This window comes from Sphaeramia orbicularis, chromosome 10 (genome assembly GCF_902148855.1).
Source record: "Sphaeramia orbicularis chromosome 10, fSphaOr1.1, whole genome shotgun sequence".
Classification (NCBI taxonomy): domain Eukaryota; kingdom Metazoa; phylum Chordata; class Actinopteri; order Kurtiformes; family Apogonidae; genus Sphaeramia; species Sphaeramia orbicularis.
The window spans coordinates 12608241-12623907 of NC_043966.1; the positions used below are offsets into that span (position 1 = coordinate 12608241).

The window sequence follows — 15667 nt, forward strand, 5'->3', positions numbered from 1 at the left end:
AAGCAAAGTAGTACTGTCCAGGAATGGATTTGGTATTGGTGTGATAAGATATGATGATGATGATGATGATGATAATGATGATGATGATGATGACTTTCAGACGAGAGTCAAACGATTGAAAGAATGTGGATGTATTTCAATTTGTAAAAGGTAAAGGCAGAAAAATCTTCAAGAAAAAAAAAAAAGAACTATCATTTATCTGTAGATGATTGAAATTCAAGGACTCAGGATCACTGGGGCAAACCCTGGTCAAGTATTACCACACAGAAGTACATTCACACAAGCCGAAATGAAATTAAAAAAGCACAAATTAACTGTTATTAACCCATAAAGACCCAGTACTACTTTTGTGGCACTTCCCAAATAATAATTTCTCTATATTTAGCCTTTCTTAAGTAATTTATCGCCATTTATTGTAACATTATCTCCTTTGTTTGGTGTTTTTCAGGCATTTTCCTACATTTAATTTACTTTGTTCTTTAAAGCTCTGACTAAAGTTGACGGTTATTATATCAGAAACAGAAAGCTGAAGAAAAAGTGATTTTCTCAGCAAATACATCATTAACTGAACATATAACAAGTGTCTCCGTCCACTGTCATTGATCCAATTCCATGGGTTTTACTGGTGAATTAGTGTTGTAGAAGATGACGGTGTTTCCACAGTAACTACGGAGCCTCTGAATGTCCAAATGGGTCATATCTGATGATGATGAAAAGCTGAAAAACTGCATTTTACACCAATTATTGACATGTATTGATTGGACTAATGGATCAACAGATATTAAACCCTTTTGGTCAGTAGATGGTGTTGGTCACCGTGGATGTTTGGGTCTTTATGGCAGTCATGTGCAGTGGGGTTCATGGCTGGGGAAGCACTGACTCTTTCAGAGCCAAATCTACAAATATATGGTGGCCTGAGAAACTGGAATAGAGAGAGTGAGCCAAAGGAACGGCCTGGGTATATGGGCTGTGCATCAAGTCAGCATAGGTAGACTGGCAGGAACTCAACAGGAAACCTTCAAAAAGAGCCATTTCAAGCTAAAAATAAAAAAAGTTTATGGTCTTACCTTTATTTGTACATGAAATCCATGCGCCGATCCTGGTGAATTAAAGTGTATACAAAAGAACGAAGAAGATTATAAGCGCATGAATCTGTGGACTCACAGGCGCCATCTATCATGAGGCAGGGGTACTGTTTGCCTCCCCGAGTGACTTTTTCACTGCGGTTTTATGATTAATCTGCGAGCCTAAACACATTACAGAAATACATTCCATACGTTATGCAGATTATGGAAGGATAAAGCATATAATCAGAGTGTTTGAAAGGATTTTAACTGCGATATACAGAGGGACAGCGACACAATATTTCATCGGGTACCAGCAGAGTTCATGAGGGGAGTAGACAGTTCTCCTGGAGGCACAGCATAAGCGCTGCCTCACGGCGCATCTCCTCCTTGTATTTGAACGGAGCATGTGGAAATTCTGCTATTCTAATTGACAAAAAAATAATAATAACAATATTGGATTTGAACGGAAAATGAGTGTATAGGACATACCAGCTGACAACTATCAACATTTATTATATTTTATAGTCAAGTTTTTTCTTTTCAAGATTGACAAGGAGGCTCTGCCTCCTCTGACTGCATGCCACTGCTTTATGGGTTACGTCAAAACCATCAAACAAAACAGACATCTGTAAAACTTAACCCATAAAGACCCCGTGCTACTTTTGTGGTAGTTCCCAAATGAATTTTTCTCTAGATTTCGCCTTTTTTTAAGTGATTTATCACTATTTATTATAATGCTATCCACTTTATTTTGCATTATTTCAGTGAAAATCACATATTTTCCTATATTTAATTTTCTGATCATGTAGATGTTCATTAAAGCTGTGATTAAAGTTGAGGGTTATTAAATCAAAAACAGAGAAAACTGAAGAAAAAGTGATTTTCTCAGCAAATATATCATTAACTGAGCATAAAACAAATGTCTCCATCCACTGTCACTGATCCAACTCTATGGGTTTTACTGGTGAATCAATGGTGTAGAAGATGACGGTGTTCCACAGTAACTACAGAGCCTGTGAACGTCCAAATGGGTCATATCTGATGACCATGGAAACATAACAAACTGCATTTTACACCAATTATTTACATGTATTGATAGGATTAATGGATCAACTGATGTTAAACATTTTACAAGTCAAGGTTTCCAGTTTGTCAGTCTTCTTCCCAACACTGAAAACACATGTCAAGCTTTTCAGTCATCAGCCTCTTTTTCTTTGATTTATGTCCGTTATCTACATCAGAGACGTTGGTGACGTTTGTGATCCTTGTGATCCTCTCAGATGCAGCATCACTCGGCTTAAGTTCCCCTTCTTTTTCTGCCGCCTCGGTCTCCTTTTTGATCTAATCACAAGTCCTGAAAATCTTATTTTCACCCTCCTAAAGCCTTCACATGCTCACTTACATGCTTAGACATCTTATACTTGGCTCATGGGTTACTATAATGGAGACCATGTGTGCTGGACGGTGACACTGTGCATTTGATGCAGTTTTGAACTTGGCTCTTTGAGATTCTATGTCCCCAATCAGCTGTTAAAACTGTAGGTTGTCAGAATGGTTGTCAGATGTCAGCCACACTGGGAAGTTCAAGTACTAGAATAAGACTGATAATGATAAGAATAATAATAGAGAAGGAGGAAAGGAAGGTGTACGAAAAGGAGTAAAAGGACTAGAAGATGGAAAAGGAGAATATAATCAGCATAAAACAATAAAACAATACAACTATTAGATAGTATACATGATTATTCACAAACAAGAAGAATAGAGAGTATAATATGGTAAGTAAAATAAAAGTAGGAGTATTGGTACTGAGATTATTTTGATAACTCACTTGAAACAGATTGATTTAGTTGAATATTTACTTCTCTGACAAAATTTACTCAAATAATAGAGTAAAGTTTATTTTTACTTTAAACATGAACTGTAATATTTGCCCATTGTTTCTGTTTGACTAAGAGGGAGAGTGTCGCAGATATACAGTACTGTGCAAAAGTCCTAATCCAACAGTAGATTTGATGATTTAGTAAAGTTCTAATGACCTCACAAATGCATTTTTCAGTCTCTGTATTAAGATCCAATCTGGACATACACTACCGGTCAAAAGTTTTAGAACACCCCAGTTTTTCCAGTTTTGTATTGAAATTCAAGCAGTTCAAGTCCAATGAACAGCTTGAAATGGTACAAAGGTAAGCGGTGAACTACCAAAGTTATTTTAAAAAAAAAAATTAAAAAAAGGTAAGGTTAAACAAAACTGAAAAATAATGTACATTTCAGAATTATACAAAAAGGCAAACAAGAAATGGGTTAACAACTTAAAGCAGTTCTGCAGCAATGGAGGTTGATCAAGCCTCGAAAGTTGGTGCTATCAAATCCTACAGGTGTCCCAACGTTTCTGAATTACTTAACAACCCCCTCTGTCTGCATAAAAGTGGTGTTGGAACACACTTTGGTACCATACTGTTGTGAGCATTATTTGAACAGTATTGTACTGCAGAAAGTAGTGTGTTACTATAAAAATGGAAGAGAGGAAAAGGCAATTAATGATAGAAGAGAGACAGAGCATCATAACACTTAAAAATGTAGGTCTGTCCTACAGAGAAATTGCCAAGAAAGTCCAGGTGTCAGTAAGTCCAGTTTCCTTCACCATCCAAAGGCACTCAGAAACTGGGGGAAATGCTGACAGGAAGAGTCTGGCAGAGCCAAAGACACAACAGAATCACAAGACAAGTTTATGACAGTCAACAGCTTGTGTGATAGGAGACTCACAGGACAACAGCTTCAAGCACAGCTCAATAGTGGTCGTAGTAAGCAAGTCTCAGTTTCAACTGTGAAGAGAAGACTTCCAGTTGCAGGTTTGATCAGTCCATAATAGGGAAGGAACGGTTTATGAAATAAAACCGAACCGTTCGGTTCACTTGACTCGGTTCGGTTCGCGTGTGGCGTTCGGTTCATATGTTTATCTTTCTTCTTTGTTTTACTACTCAGTTTCTAGCGTGTATATAGTTTCAATCATACACATGCACAATGCATGGCAGTAGTGGACTGTAGACATGGTAAGTGGAGTAGACAGAGGTAAAGGGACAGAGATAGAGGATGCACCTGTTAGCTATGATGACGGCGGTAACAAAGTGGTGGACAAAAGTGTGACAGTGTGCAAGCACTGCGCAACACAAGTACTTTATGCAAACGGAACACATCAAACATGTCGGCTCATTTGCGGAGACATCAGCTTAGTGTGTCAGTTGACAGTGCAAAGAGGACAGAGTCGGGTAAAGTACAACTTTCACTTCACGCAGCTTACAGACAGCCTTACAATGGTCGCTCGGACAGGGCAAAAACTAATGAAAGCACTAGGGTGTTTCATTGGTAAACATATGCAGTCTTATGCCGTGGTGGAGGGTGTAGGATTTCAGCATATGATAAAAGCACTGAAGCCACAATATAATATCCCCACCCACAAACACTTCAGTGACACGGTAATTCCCGCACTTTACGAAGAGATGCGTAGAGCAATTGAAAATGAGTTGTCTATCACAGCCTGTGTAGCTCTTACTACTGACAGATGGACCTGCAGGGCTACGAAAAGTGTCCTAACGTTGACTATCCATTACGTGAGTTCAGAGTGGGAAATGAAAAGCTCCGTGTTGCAGACCCGCCCCCTTTATGACAGCCATACAAGCGAGCATCTGTCTGAAGCACTGACTGGGGCAGTGACAGAATGGAAGTTAGGGAGGGGCAGCAGCACAATACCTGTTACTACAGACAATGCAAAAAATATAGTGAATTAGAGCCATTTTACATTTTATTTTTTTAAATTTTAAGATATTTTTGTAAGAACCACAACAGGTCAATGTTGCTCAGGATTTATATTTTAGTAAGTTTGAAATGGCTCCACTCTAATGACTATTTTTGTCTGGAATTTGTTAAAGATAACTTTTTTTGCCAATAGAGGAAATGCATGCTGAAACTAGCTATGTCTCACCAGCTTTAATGATGTATGAAATGGTAATGTGCCTCATTCTGTTAGGTTTTACACAGCAATACATGACATAATACATAAAAAAAAAAAAACTGTTAATGGTGGATCATTGGGATATATGGTATTCAATGTACACCGAACCGAAAACCGTGACCACAAAACCGTTATTTGAACCGAACCGTGGATTTTGTGAACCGTTCCATCCCTAGTCCATAACACCTTCCGGTCTTCAGTAGTCCACTGGGGCTGTTTCATGGCCCAGCCAAGCTTCTTTTTCTTATTCTGAAGTCTCAGCAATGGCTTTCTTGCTGCAACTCGACCCATCAAACTTTTTTTTTTTTTTTTACCTCTAGCAGTTCACCGCTTATCTTTGTACCATTTCAAGCTGTTCATTGGACTTGAACTGCTTCAATTTCAATACAAAACTGGAAAAATTGGGGCGTTCTAAAACTTTTGACCAGTAGTGTATGTGAAGTATGTACAGCATTAAAAACAAGTTTCAGGGGAAAAACAGTTTCAATAAATCTATAATCTGTGGAAAGTTGATGTCAGGAGTGGCAAAGAATTAATAATAAACTGAAATCAGGTTTCATATTTATTTTGTAGTCTATTTATTTTGAATTCAATGTGACTTTAACCTCTGTCTAATTAAGTGAAATATGGACTGGAGCCGAAAATGAAAGAATATTTTGTATTATAGTCAGTTTTGTTTAGTTTTTTATTATTATTATAGGATAAAGCAGTTCAGAAGATGAATGAATGAATCAGTTTTTATATATAAACACTCAGTTATAATATGAATACTAGAACAAGAATTAGTGAGTAACAATTCCAGTGTTTTACCAGATTAAAAGCATATGTTATATAGTTACACTGTTGCCCATAAAGGTGGAATAATTTTGTTTTCAACACATTCTTCTTTTTATTCAAATTTATGCACATCAGTAATCACGTGTCTCAGTTACAGTTTATCTATGAAGAATAAATCACATTAACACAATCATTTCCGAATATTAGGTAAAAATATTTTATTCCAACTTTATGGTCAGTGGAGTATTTGATGTACAGGGTGGGGAAGCAAAATTTACAATATTTTGAGGCAGGGATTGAAAGACAGTGTATGACCAATTAGTTTATTGAAAGTCATGAGAATATATTTGCCACAAGAAAATTGACATAATAGAAAATGTTTTTATTCTATGTGTCCTCCTTCTTTCTCATAACTGCCTTCACACGCTTCCTGAAACTTGCGCAAGTGTTCCTCAAATATTCGGGTGACAACTTCTCCCATTCTTCTTTAATAGTATCTTCCAGACTTTCTCGTAATAGTTTTGCTCATAGTCATTCTCTTCTTTCCATTATAAACAGTCTTTATGGACACTCCAACTATTTTTGAAATCTCCTTTGGTGTGACGAGTGCATTCAGCAAATCACACACTCTTTGACGTTTGCTTTCCTGATTACTCATATGGGCAAAAGTTTCTGAAAAGGTATGGATAATAGTGTTAGGTATGATTATGACATCAATATATGTTTGGTTTCAAAACAACTGACGTAGTGCCTGCTGAGAAAAAAACAACTAAATGTTCATTGTAAATTTTGCTTCTCCACCCTGTATAATGTGATGTTTTAGTGCTGAATGTTTCAGGAGGGATCGTATTGTTCGATTAACTGGTATTAATTTACTTTGAGTCTATCTTAGGGGAAATATTGAATATTGTTTTATTTTTATTTGTTTATTTATGTTTCTTTACATCATTCATACCTTCTGAAAAACACCATGAATTACAGCGTAAATGGATGTGATGTAAATTTTTTCAATATACTGTTTTTGTTTTACATTAATTAACAACGGTATGTGTACTTTTGCCAATTCTAGATGCTTTTTTTTTTCCTTTTTTTTAAATTTAAGAATTCAAAGTGTGAAAAGAGATGAATCTATACCTGTATGTTCCCTGTTCTCTGAGACATGAGACTGTTTCACAAGTGTTTTCCATTATATGATGTAAGATATGAAAGTGACTGTTATTCGAGGCTCTAAATTGCTTTGCAGATTCTTATCAGAACTGTTGACATGGCAGTAAGTGTTTTTGACCATGCTATTTCGCTGTAATCGGCAATTTTTTATTTTTTTCTTCTTGTTTATTCAGTGGAAAATAGTGCATCCTTTATTTGAAAGACTATTCAGATCAGATCAGAGGTGGTAACAGTTTGCACAAATGAATCAATAAATCAACACTCTAGTCCTGTTAATTATCAGAGCACACAGTCCTGGAATCATATATGTAATCATTTCTTTTATGTAAGGAAAGGCCTCCAATCAGTTTTTTCTAATTTACCATTCTTTTTTTTTTCTTTTTCTTATTAATCATATTGGATGGCTGATAAATAATGAGCATACATTTAAATGCTATTGTTTTCTTAAGCATGTTCCCCCATTTTGTGGATGCAAAAAGACAGAATGAACCTGCAAAATAATAGCAGTACTGTATAGTATAGCATAGTATAGTACACGTTATAGCAGGACCATTCGTTACTGGAGGATGCACTTTGCTCTTATTCACCTCTGGATGTTCCTTTTGTTAATGTGAGACAATGAAGTGTTTAGAGTGTGAAATGCACTATATAAATACACTAGCAGTACCTTACCTTACAATGATAAATCCAAAAAGTTGCCATTATTTAAAAAAACCTCACTGTGATTTAGTTCCATGAAGAAGAATCAAACCATTTGCAGAAAGAATAGGTACATTTGTGTATTTCTGTAAACCACAGATACATATAATACAGGTCAATAAACCAGAAGAGCCTTTATTGGCATTTAACATGTAATAAATGTATCTCTGTGTGCTTTTTAAGTTCAGTAAATCATCACTGTATGGGGCAGATTTGGCATAAATAAAGTTGATACACAAAGGCAGCTACTGAAATATAGTTACAAATAGGGGTTAAGTGCCTTTAGATGAAATAGAGCAACAAGAAGATGTAAAATGTAAAGCATTTTCCATGGTTTGAGTCAAAAATTATGTGGAAATAAAGATTAGATATGACGTTTTTGTTGGTTTCATCCAAGTTATGCAAAAATATTTATGGTAAAAAAAGCTTTGGTTTGTGTTCCAGTTGTCTTGTGCTTTGTTTATAGTGAGGAAAATATTGTGGTTTACTTTAAATGTGAAGAAATACATTGTGAACAACTTTGTAATAACTCTGAAGTCAACTTTAAAACCCATTATGAGCATAATATCAACGTACACAGCTGAAAAGCATTGTGATCGATTAAAATACTGTATCATATCACATGCACATATATATAAACGTTAACATGAGAATAATATCAAGCAGTTTGCAAGGAAAATGACATGATTTTTAGTTTCCCATGAAAATTATATCAGGAGATAAACTGTTATGCTATTAAGGAAAGAACTGAAAAGACAGTATTACACACAGTTAATTTGATGAAACTGGATCAAGCACAAATATTTTCATTGTAAAAGGTTGCGTCCATGTCAACAGCAGAGGTGGATTGTCATTTTCAACAGAAATATTGCATCTAATCTCTCCTAGCAGGACTTTGCATTGGACATTGAAATTGGTTTGATAATGAGGTTCACTGTGACATGCGGGTTACAGACATGAAGCAGGTAATTGAGTCGGCTGGATTTTATCGTGATTCATGCTGAGGAGAGTGTAGATGGAACAGCAGGCAGCAAGTTGAGCTTCGTATCACAAAGGAGGATTAAGGGGTTTATAGAGGCAGGTCCAGGTTCATCCCACAGACTGTGCATGTAGACTCTATGGACAAAAGTATTGGGACACATTGATTTCAGGTGTTTCTTTTCTAACAGGTCTGGGATACAAATCAACAATGACAAATGTCAGAGTATAGTTTTATATTGGGATAAATATTATTGCATTGGTTAGTTTTCTTTAAATTGTTATCTTTGCTTCCAAAATGCCTCAGAGATGGTTTTACTTTCCCTCAACACTGATTTTGTTTAGTTTTTTTTTTTTCTCCATGACTGTGATTTTAAATGTTCTACCTCTAAAGTTCTAAGATATTTTTCCTGCTCTGACTGTAAATAATAACAAGTGGTTCCAGGCACAACAAACCCCGCCCCTTGCATGTATTGTAGCTTATTTTGGCATCGATCCAGCTGATGTCATCATGTCCATGCATGTGGTGATGTCAGCATATCAATTGCAAATATATATGTGTGTGTGTGTGTGTGTGTGTGTGTGTATACAGGGTGGGGAAGCAAAATTTACAACATTTTGAGACAGGGATTGAAAGACAGTGTATGACCAGTTAGTTTATTGAAAGTCATGAGAATTTATTTGCCACAAGAAAATTGGCATAATAGAAAATGTTTTTTTTCTGTGTCCTCCTTCTTTCTCAATAACTGCCTTCACACACTTCCTGAAACTTGCGCAAGTGTTCCTCAAATATTCGGGTGACAACTTCTCCCATTCTTCTTTAATAGTATCTTCCAGACTTTCTCGTAATAGTTTTGCTCATAGTCATTCTCTTCTTTCCATTATAAACAGTCTTTATGGACACTCCAACAATTTTTGAAATCTCCTTTGGTGTGACGAGTGCATTCAGCAAATCACACACTCTTGACGTTTGCTTTCCTGATTACTCATATGGGCAAAAGTTTCTGAAAAGGTATGGATAATAGTGTTAGGTATGATTATGACATCAATATATGTTTGGTTTCAAAACAATTGACGTAGTGCCTGCTGAGAAAAAACAACTAAATGTTCATTGTAAATTTTGCTTCCCCACCCTGTAAATATATATGTGTGTGTATATATATATATATATATATATATATATATATATATATATATATATATATATATATGTCACAGTAGAGATTGAAATCCAGTAGGATTCGTAATCCTACTAGGACAGATAGGAATTTTAGTTTGTCCTAGGACAAACTGAAATCCTACAAGAAATTAGGATCTGAAGATTAACCCTAACCCTAACCCCCTAACCCCCTAACCCCCTAACCCCCCCCCCCCCCCCCCAACCCTAACCCTAACCCTAACCCCTTAACCCTAACCCTAGGACAGATAGGATTTCAGTTTGTCCTAGGACAAACTAAAATTCCTTTCTGTCCTAGTAGGATTACGAATCCTACTGGATTTCAATCTCTACTGTGAGATATATATATATATATATATATATATATATATATATATATATATGTATATATATATATATATATATATATATATATATATATATCAACAAAAGTGATGGCATTTGAAATTTTGCCCATTATAAATAAATGATAAGATAAGACTTTACTGATCCCACCATGGGGAAATTTCACAGTTGACAGCAGCAACATACAACACACCACTGCAAAAAAAAGCAAGAAAAAAAAAATAAGTGAGAGTGAAATATAAAGGAAAATAAGAAGTTTGGTATTTATATAAATAAATTGGAGAAAAAGAATTTCATTAAAAATTTTAACTTTGACCTACTTTTGTCCAAAATGTAGCCACTTCTATTCTGGGTCACTGGCAATCTATAAACGCATTTTGATATGGATTCAACCAACAGTTTTGCTGCTACAGACATGTGAAATTTCACCCATTATAAGTAAATCAGAGAAGAAAAAAAGATTTTTAAAAAAGCCTAAAAAATTGAACTTTGACCTACTTTTCTCAAAATGTAATACGATCGATTCTGGGCCACTGTTAATCTTCTATCTAATTCTACCACAACTAACCATCTTCTTCTTCACATATCACTTTGGAATAAAAATCTCCCATTAAATTTGAATGTTTATATCTCAAATCAACATGAATAGGACATGTTATGAGCTGTAAACATCATGTGTCCCAATGTTTTTGTCCATATAGTTTATAAAACATCAATATTTCCTTAAAGTTTAACAGTCGGTTATATAAGGATTCTGCATGCAGCAAATCATAACCTGAAAATAATACTGCTGTGAAACGTAATCAAAACGCTGGAGGATCACAACCATGATCTGGCAGCGTGGTGATGACTGAAGCCAGTATTTGAAGATGGACTGGATGTAGATGATAAACAGTTGGTGGACCAGCCCCAGCTCACTCATGTCCAGGAGCAAGGCTGCGGTTAATGGCACCAAAGCTGCAGACCTGCAGTACTGTTTCTGTATGATATTCACATGTTTTTGTAGTGCTAATGTATTTAGCAGTATGCATATATGGATCAAATGAACATCACTAGAAATACATCTGATCTTCAAAAGCAAATACATGCCTGGGTCTTCTCATGTCATAGTCCTTTGAACGTCACAGCTTATCAAATCGTATTTTCGCCTGTTTGTTTTTTAAATCTCTGGTCATTTGCTACAGTTTGCATTTCATCAGTTGAAATGAGGTAAACCAACTTGTTTAACATGGGTAATTATCTCTGTATATGAAATGAAAGCGTGTTTACTTTCCCAAGGGAAACCTTATATTAACCCATAACAACCCAAACATCCACTGGCAACCAAAATCATCTGCTGATCTAAAATGTTCCACTAATCCTATCAATTCATGAAAATAATTGGTGTAAAATACAGTTTGTCACCTTTTCATGGTCATCAGATATGACCTATTTGGACGTTCAGAGGCTCCGTAGTGAACGTGGAAACAGTGTGACCAGTAGAACCCATGGAGTTTGATAAATGACATGACAATTACATTCATTTATTGATATCTTTGCTGAGAAAAGTCACTTTTTCTTCAGTTTTCTCTGTTTTGATATAATCTTTGAATTTACTCTGAGATTTCATGAGCATCTAAATTAAGTATAGGAAATGAAATATAGTAAAATCCATGATTTACAGTGAAAAATGCTAAATGGGTGCTCCTATGAAACTGGTCCCTAAAAACAGGACAAAGGGGCTAAAAATTCAAATAATCTGTTTTAAAAATAAATATTTACTGAGATAAAAGAGAAACTATTTTTTCATATATAACTCATTTTTATATTTTTTATATTATTTTTATACAAAAATCTGCATGTAATACGGTCAAAAGGACATGGAAATTACGGGCTACTGTTTTTTTTAATATCTTTTTATTCTCTCACAGGTACATTTTGGGGAAGTTAACTAATTATGCAAGGCAGTGTTTCACAAAAATGACCGCTGTTGCAAAATCACTCTCGATTTATTTGTGTTTAAATGGGCAGGTTCTGCATGTAACGCCAGTGGACACGATGGGTTACACACGAAACCTGGAATGAGACTGAGATTCATGAAAAACTCGCTTGTCTGGATTAGAAAAACTACTAGGATCCTCATATTTAACACAGTGTCTTTATTTGTATAGCAGTATATAAGATCATTTACTGCCATGATTTCCAGATCAAATGCACTGACACCAAGGTAGCTTTTCCTGGTCCTATTTTTGGCCCCAATATTTAATTAAAAATGCATTAATTCTTGGATACGTCAGAGCAAGAGTATATTTTTTTGGGATTTATCTGAGGTCATCATTAGGGGAAATATATCTAAATGTCTCTTTTCTTATTGGGTCTAAAAAGCACATACCAAAATAAACCCAGTTTCATGGAAAGACCTATATGTAAATGATGGAATAATTCAGACATGATGAAAAAAAATTATGTGTCTACTAGCCACTGAATGTGATACAGGTATTTTTTTCTGAAATAAGATCCCATGGGGTATCACCAGTGTTGGCACGATTTGGGCATCAATGACAACCAATTAATATGATTGATTCAGCAGTTTTATGAGGCAAAATCACTACTTTTTTCTAAGTGCTCTTCGGAAAAAGTGATAAAATAGCTTTAGTTCAACCTATCAGAAAAGGTTTGTTATTTTATCACTTTAGGTCTTTGGTTAATTTTTCCTGTGTTCAAATATATTTCACTTTAAATAAAGCCAGAAAGACCTGTTTAAACAACGTTATCTGTTTGACTTCATCACAAACTGCATATCAAATCTGGGTTTTAATCAAAAATCATCAAAACCTGGCTTAATGTAGGAAAAATAAATCAGTAAGTGCGAGAGTTGCGGGTCTGTTATTAAATTCGGCCAACCTGTGTTTATCTTCCAAGTCACTCTTAATAATTTCTGCTTTCAATCTGCTGCTTGAATCTTAGGTTGAAGTTCTTCACCACAGTCTTGACATCTGTCCAGTTGATTGACACACTTTAATTTCTTTCTCGGTCTCCTCAGTGCTGGGTGTCGTTCCTGAGCTCTGCCAGTGCCAGGACCTGGAGCTGGACTGTGACAGCACTCAGCTTCAAGACATCCCAGTAGTGGCAATGAATGTCACCATGATGTGAGTGGAAATTAACGCCTTTTCTTAAGTATTTTATGAAAGCAACTGCCGGAAGCGTCCATCTCCACCTCCACGCCCCCACCGTAGAAGCCCTATAAAAGCCAACATACTTTATTACATTTATTTCCATCCAAATACACACCTACCTAGTATTAGCATTAGCACAATGTGAGCAGTGAGCTGTCATTGAAGGTGCTCCGTTTTCCTTTTGGTGGTGGAAACAGGAATGTACCTTCTTTCCACACATGTAACCTTTAAACCAGGGTGGGGTCAAACTCATTTTAGTTCAGGGGCCACATTTTGACCAAAATGATCTGAAGTGGGCTGCCGGATCATTAAAATAATAGCAATGAAAAATTTAAATTACATTATGAAAATGTTTAAATCTACAAAGTTTCTTCAAAAATGTGAATAACATGAACAACCTTAAATGTCTTGTGCAATTTTATGTAATTTTATTTTTCAAGATGGTTTTGTATAGAAAAAAAGTAAAATAGCAAGAACATTTAAAGAGATCTCGGATGGTGTGGTCTAGACTACAATGCCCGTTCAAAGTAAATAAATCTTATCATCACTTGTAATACAGATTATCAGACAGAGACTGATTATAAATTACAGTAAATTTGTGCATTTAATTTTTGCACACCTGACCTGACCTGGATGAACTGTGCAAAATATAGTCGAACCAAAGGTTTCCAATTCATTGTCCAATTTTCAATTCAGTTTGACTTGTATTTTCTCCCCTTATGAGCAGCAATTTTGCTGCGATGATAGATGTCCCCTGTGATTGTTCAGATTGATCTATATGAGTGACAGTAAACAACTCAAACCAGGAGCATTTTGACAGTTTTGACATGTTTTCTATGTAGAAAATCACTTTCTGTCATTCATCTACAATTGCTGCCATAGCTACACAGTGACATCTGCAAACATCCTACTGGCTGACATCTTAAAACATATAGACCTTGTCATTAGCGCTGAATCATAGCTTCCTGTACTTTTGATTATATATGGTTTGTCCCAACTCCTACTTGCACTACGCTATGTACAATATGATGTAGGTTATTTGTATGCCCTCACTGTTCATCTAATAATAATAATAATACATTTTATTTATTGGTGCCTTTCTTAGCATTCAAGGACACCATACAGTAAAACAGGAGAATATAAAACAAGCAATAAAACAGAGTAAAAAATAAAAGTCAGGTTAAAAAATTGGACAATCCATTTGCAACTGTGTTCACAAAGAGAAAGCTGTGTGATACTGCCAGTTCTGCTGGTATGTGTGTAAATTTGCAAAATATACCAGCGTCTATGTAATAAATCACCTTCTGTCATAGTCCATGTTGTTACAGCTACATTGCATTGTGGGATATTAATGCTGGCATAATGTCCAGAACTAATATTTACTCAGAAAAAGCATTTATTTCATATGCTGTTGATTTTGTACGGTGATTTCAGACAAATTAACAAATCTCTAATACCACTTTAGCCTAGTCATTAGCATTTTAATATGGAATTACAGCTACTGCTTAGTCTACTTAGTCCCTCCTTCTGTCAAATACCATAGTTCTGTTTACATGGTATTTGTAATGTTTCAACAGCAGGACTAGATTCAGTAAGCAGAGCATGAGGCCCATGTATTTGCACTCTGAAATGATAACTATTATACATACATAATTGTGTCCAAGCTTTTCCAGGGCTAATTTCATGCTAAGCCTCTTAAGCAAATCTAAAAGTAAAAAGCTGATTCAAGTTTCATTACTGTGCACAAAGCTACTGTAGTAGAGATGTTAATGCATCATAAGAAAAGACAGCAGTGTGTCTCCAAAAGAAGGCAGAGGAAACCTTGATGAGAGCTGACAGTATTTTAACAAACCAAGACATAATGTGTCTCAGACGTTTAAAGACATTGTCAACAGTCCAAATCTTTTTAGGCACCAAATACAACCACCTGAGCTTTACTTGGCAGTGTAAGAACTTAATCACCTAAAAGCTTTATAATCTACGGCTTAATTATCTGGATAATCCTTGCTCTTTGACTCAACGTTCTTAGGAAGACTCATGCCCTGTCCGCATCAACACAGATATTTTTCCAAAGTGGTATTTTCTTTCTTTAGTTTTTTATTTGTTTTTTTCAAATCTGTGGCATCTGTGTGCTGTGATGACGAGGTGTGGCAACAATGGCATTAACGTTAATGACATTATATTTAGATAAACTGTACTTTTCATCTCATTTGGTTATCATTCATTTATATATTACTTTTTTTAATTACCTCCTATTTTCCTCCTTGTCTCTCTCTTCCTCTTTTTCTCACTT

General features: G+C 35.5%; 1 protein-coding gene across 1 annotated transcript in view; it reads left to right on the forward strand.

Moving 5' to 3' along the window:
* rxfp1 (relaxin family peptide receptor 1) overlaps window positions 1-15667 on the forward strand; it is a 230813-nt gene that overhangs the window by 164171 nt on the left and 50975 nt on the right. The window contains 1 exon segment of the mRNA XM_030146263.1: window positions 13242-13347. Within this exon segment, the coding sequence (XP_030002123.1) occupies window positions 13242-13347 (106 nt within the window).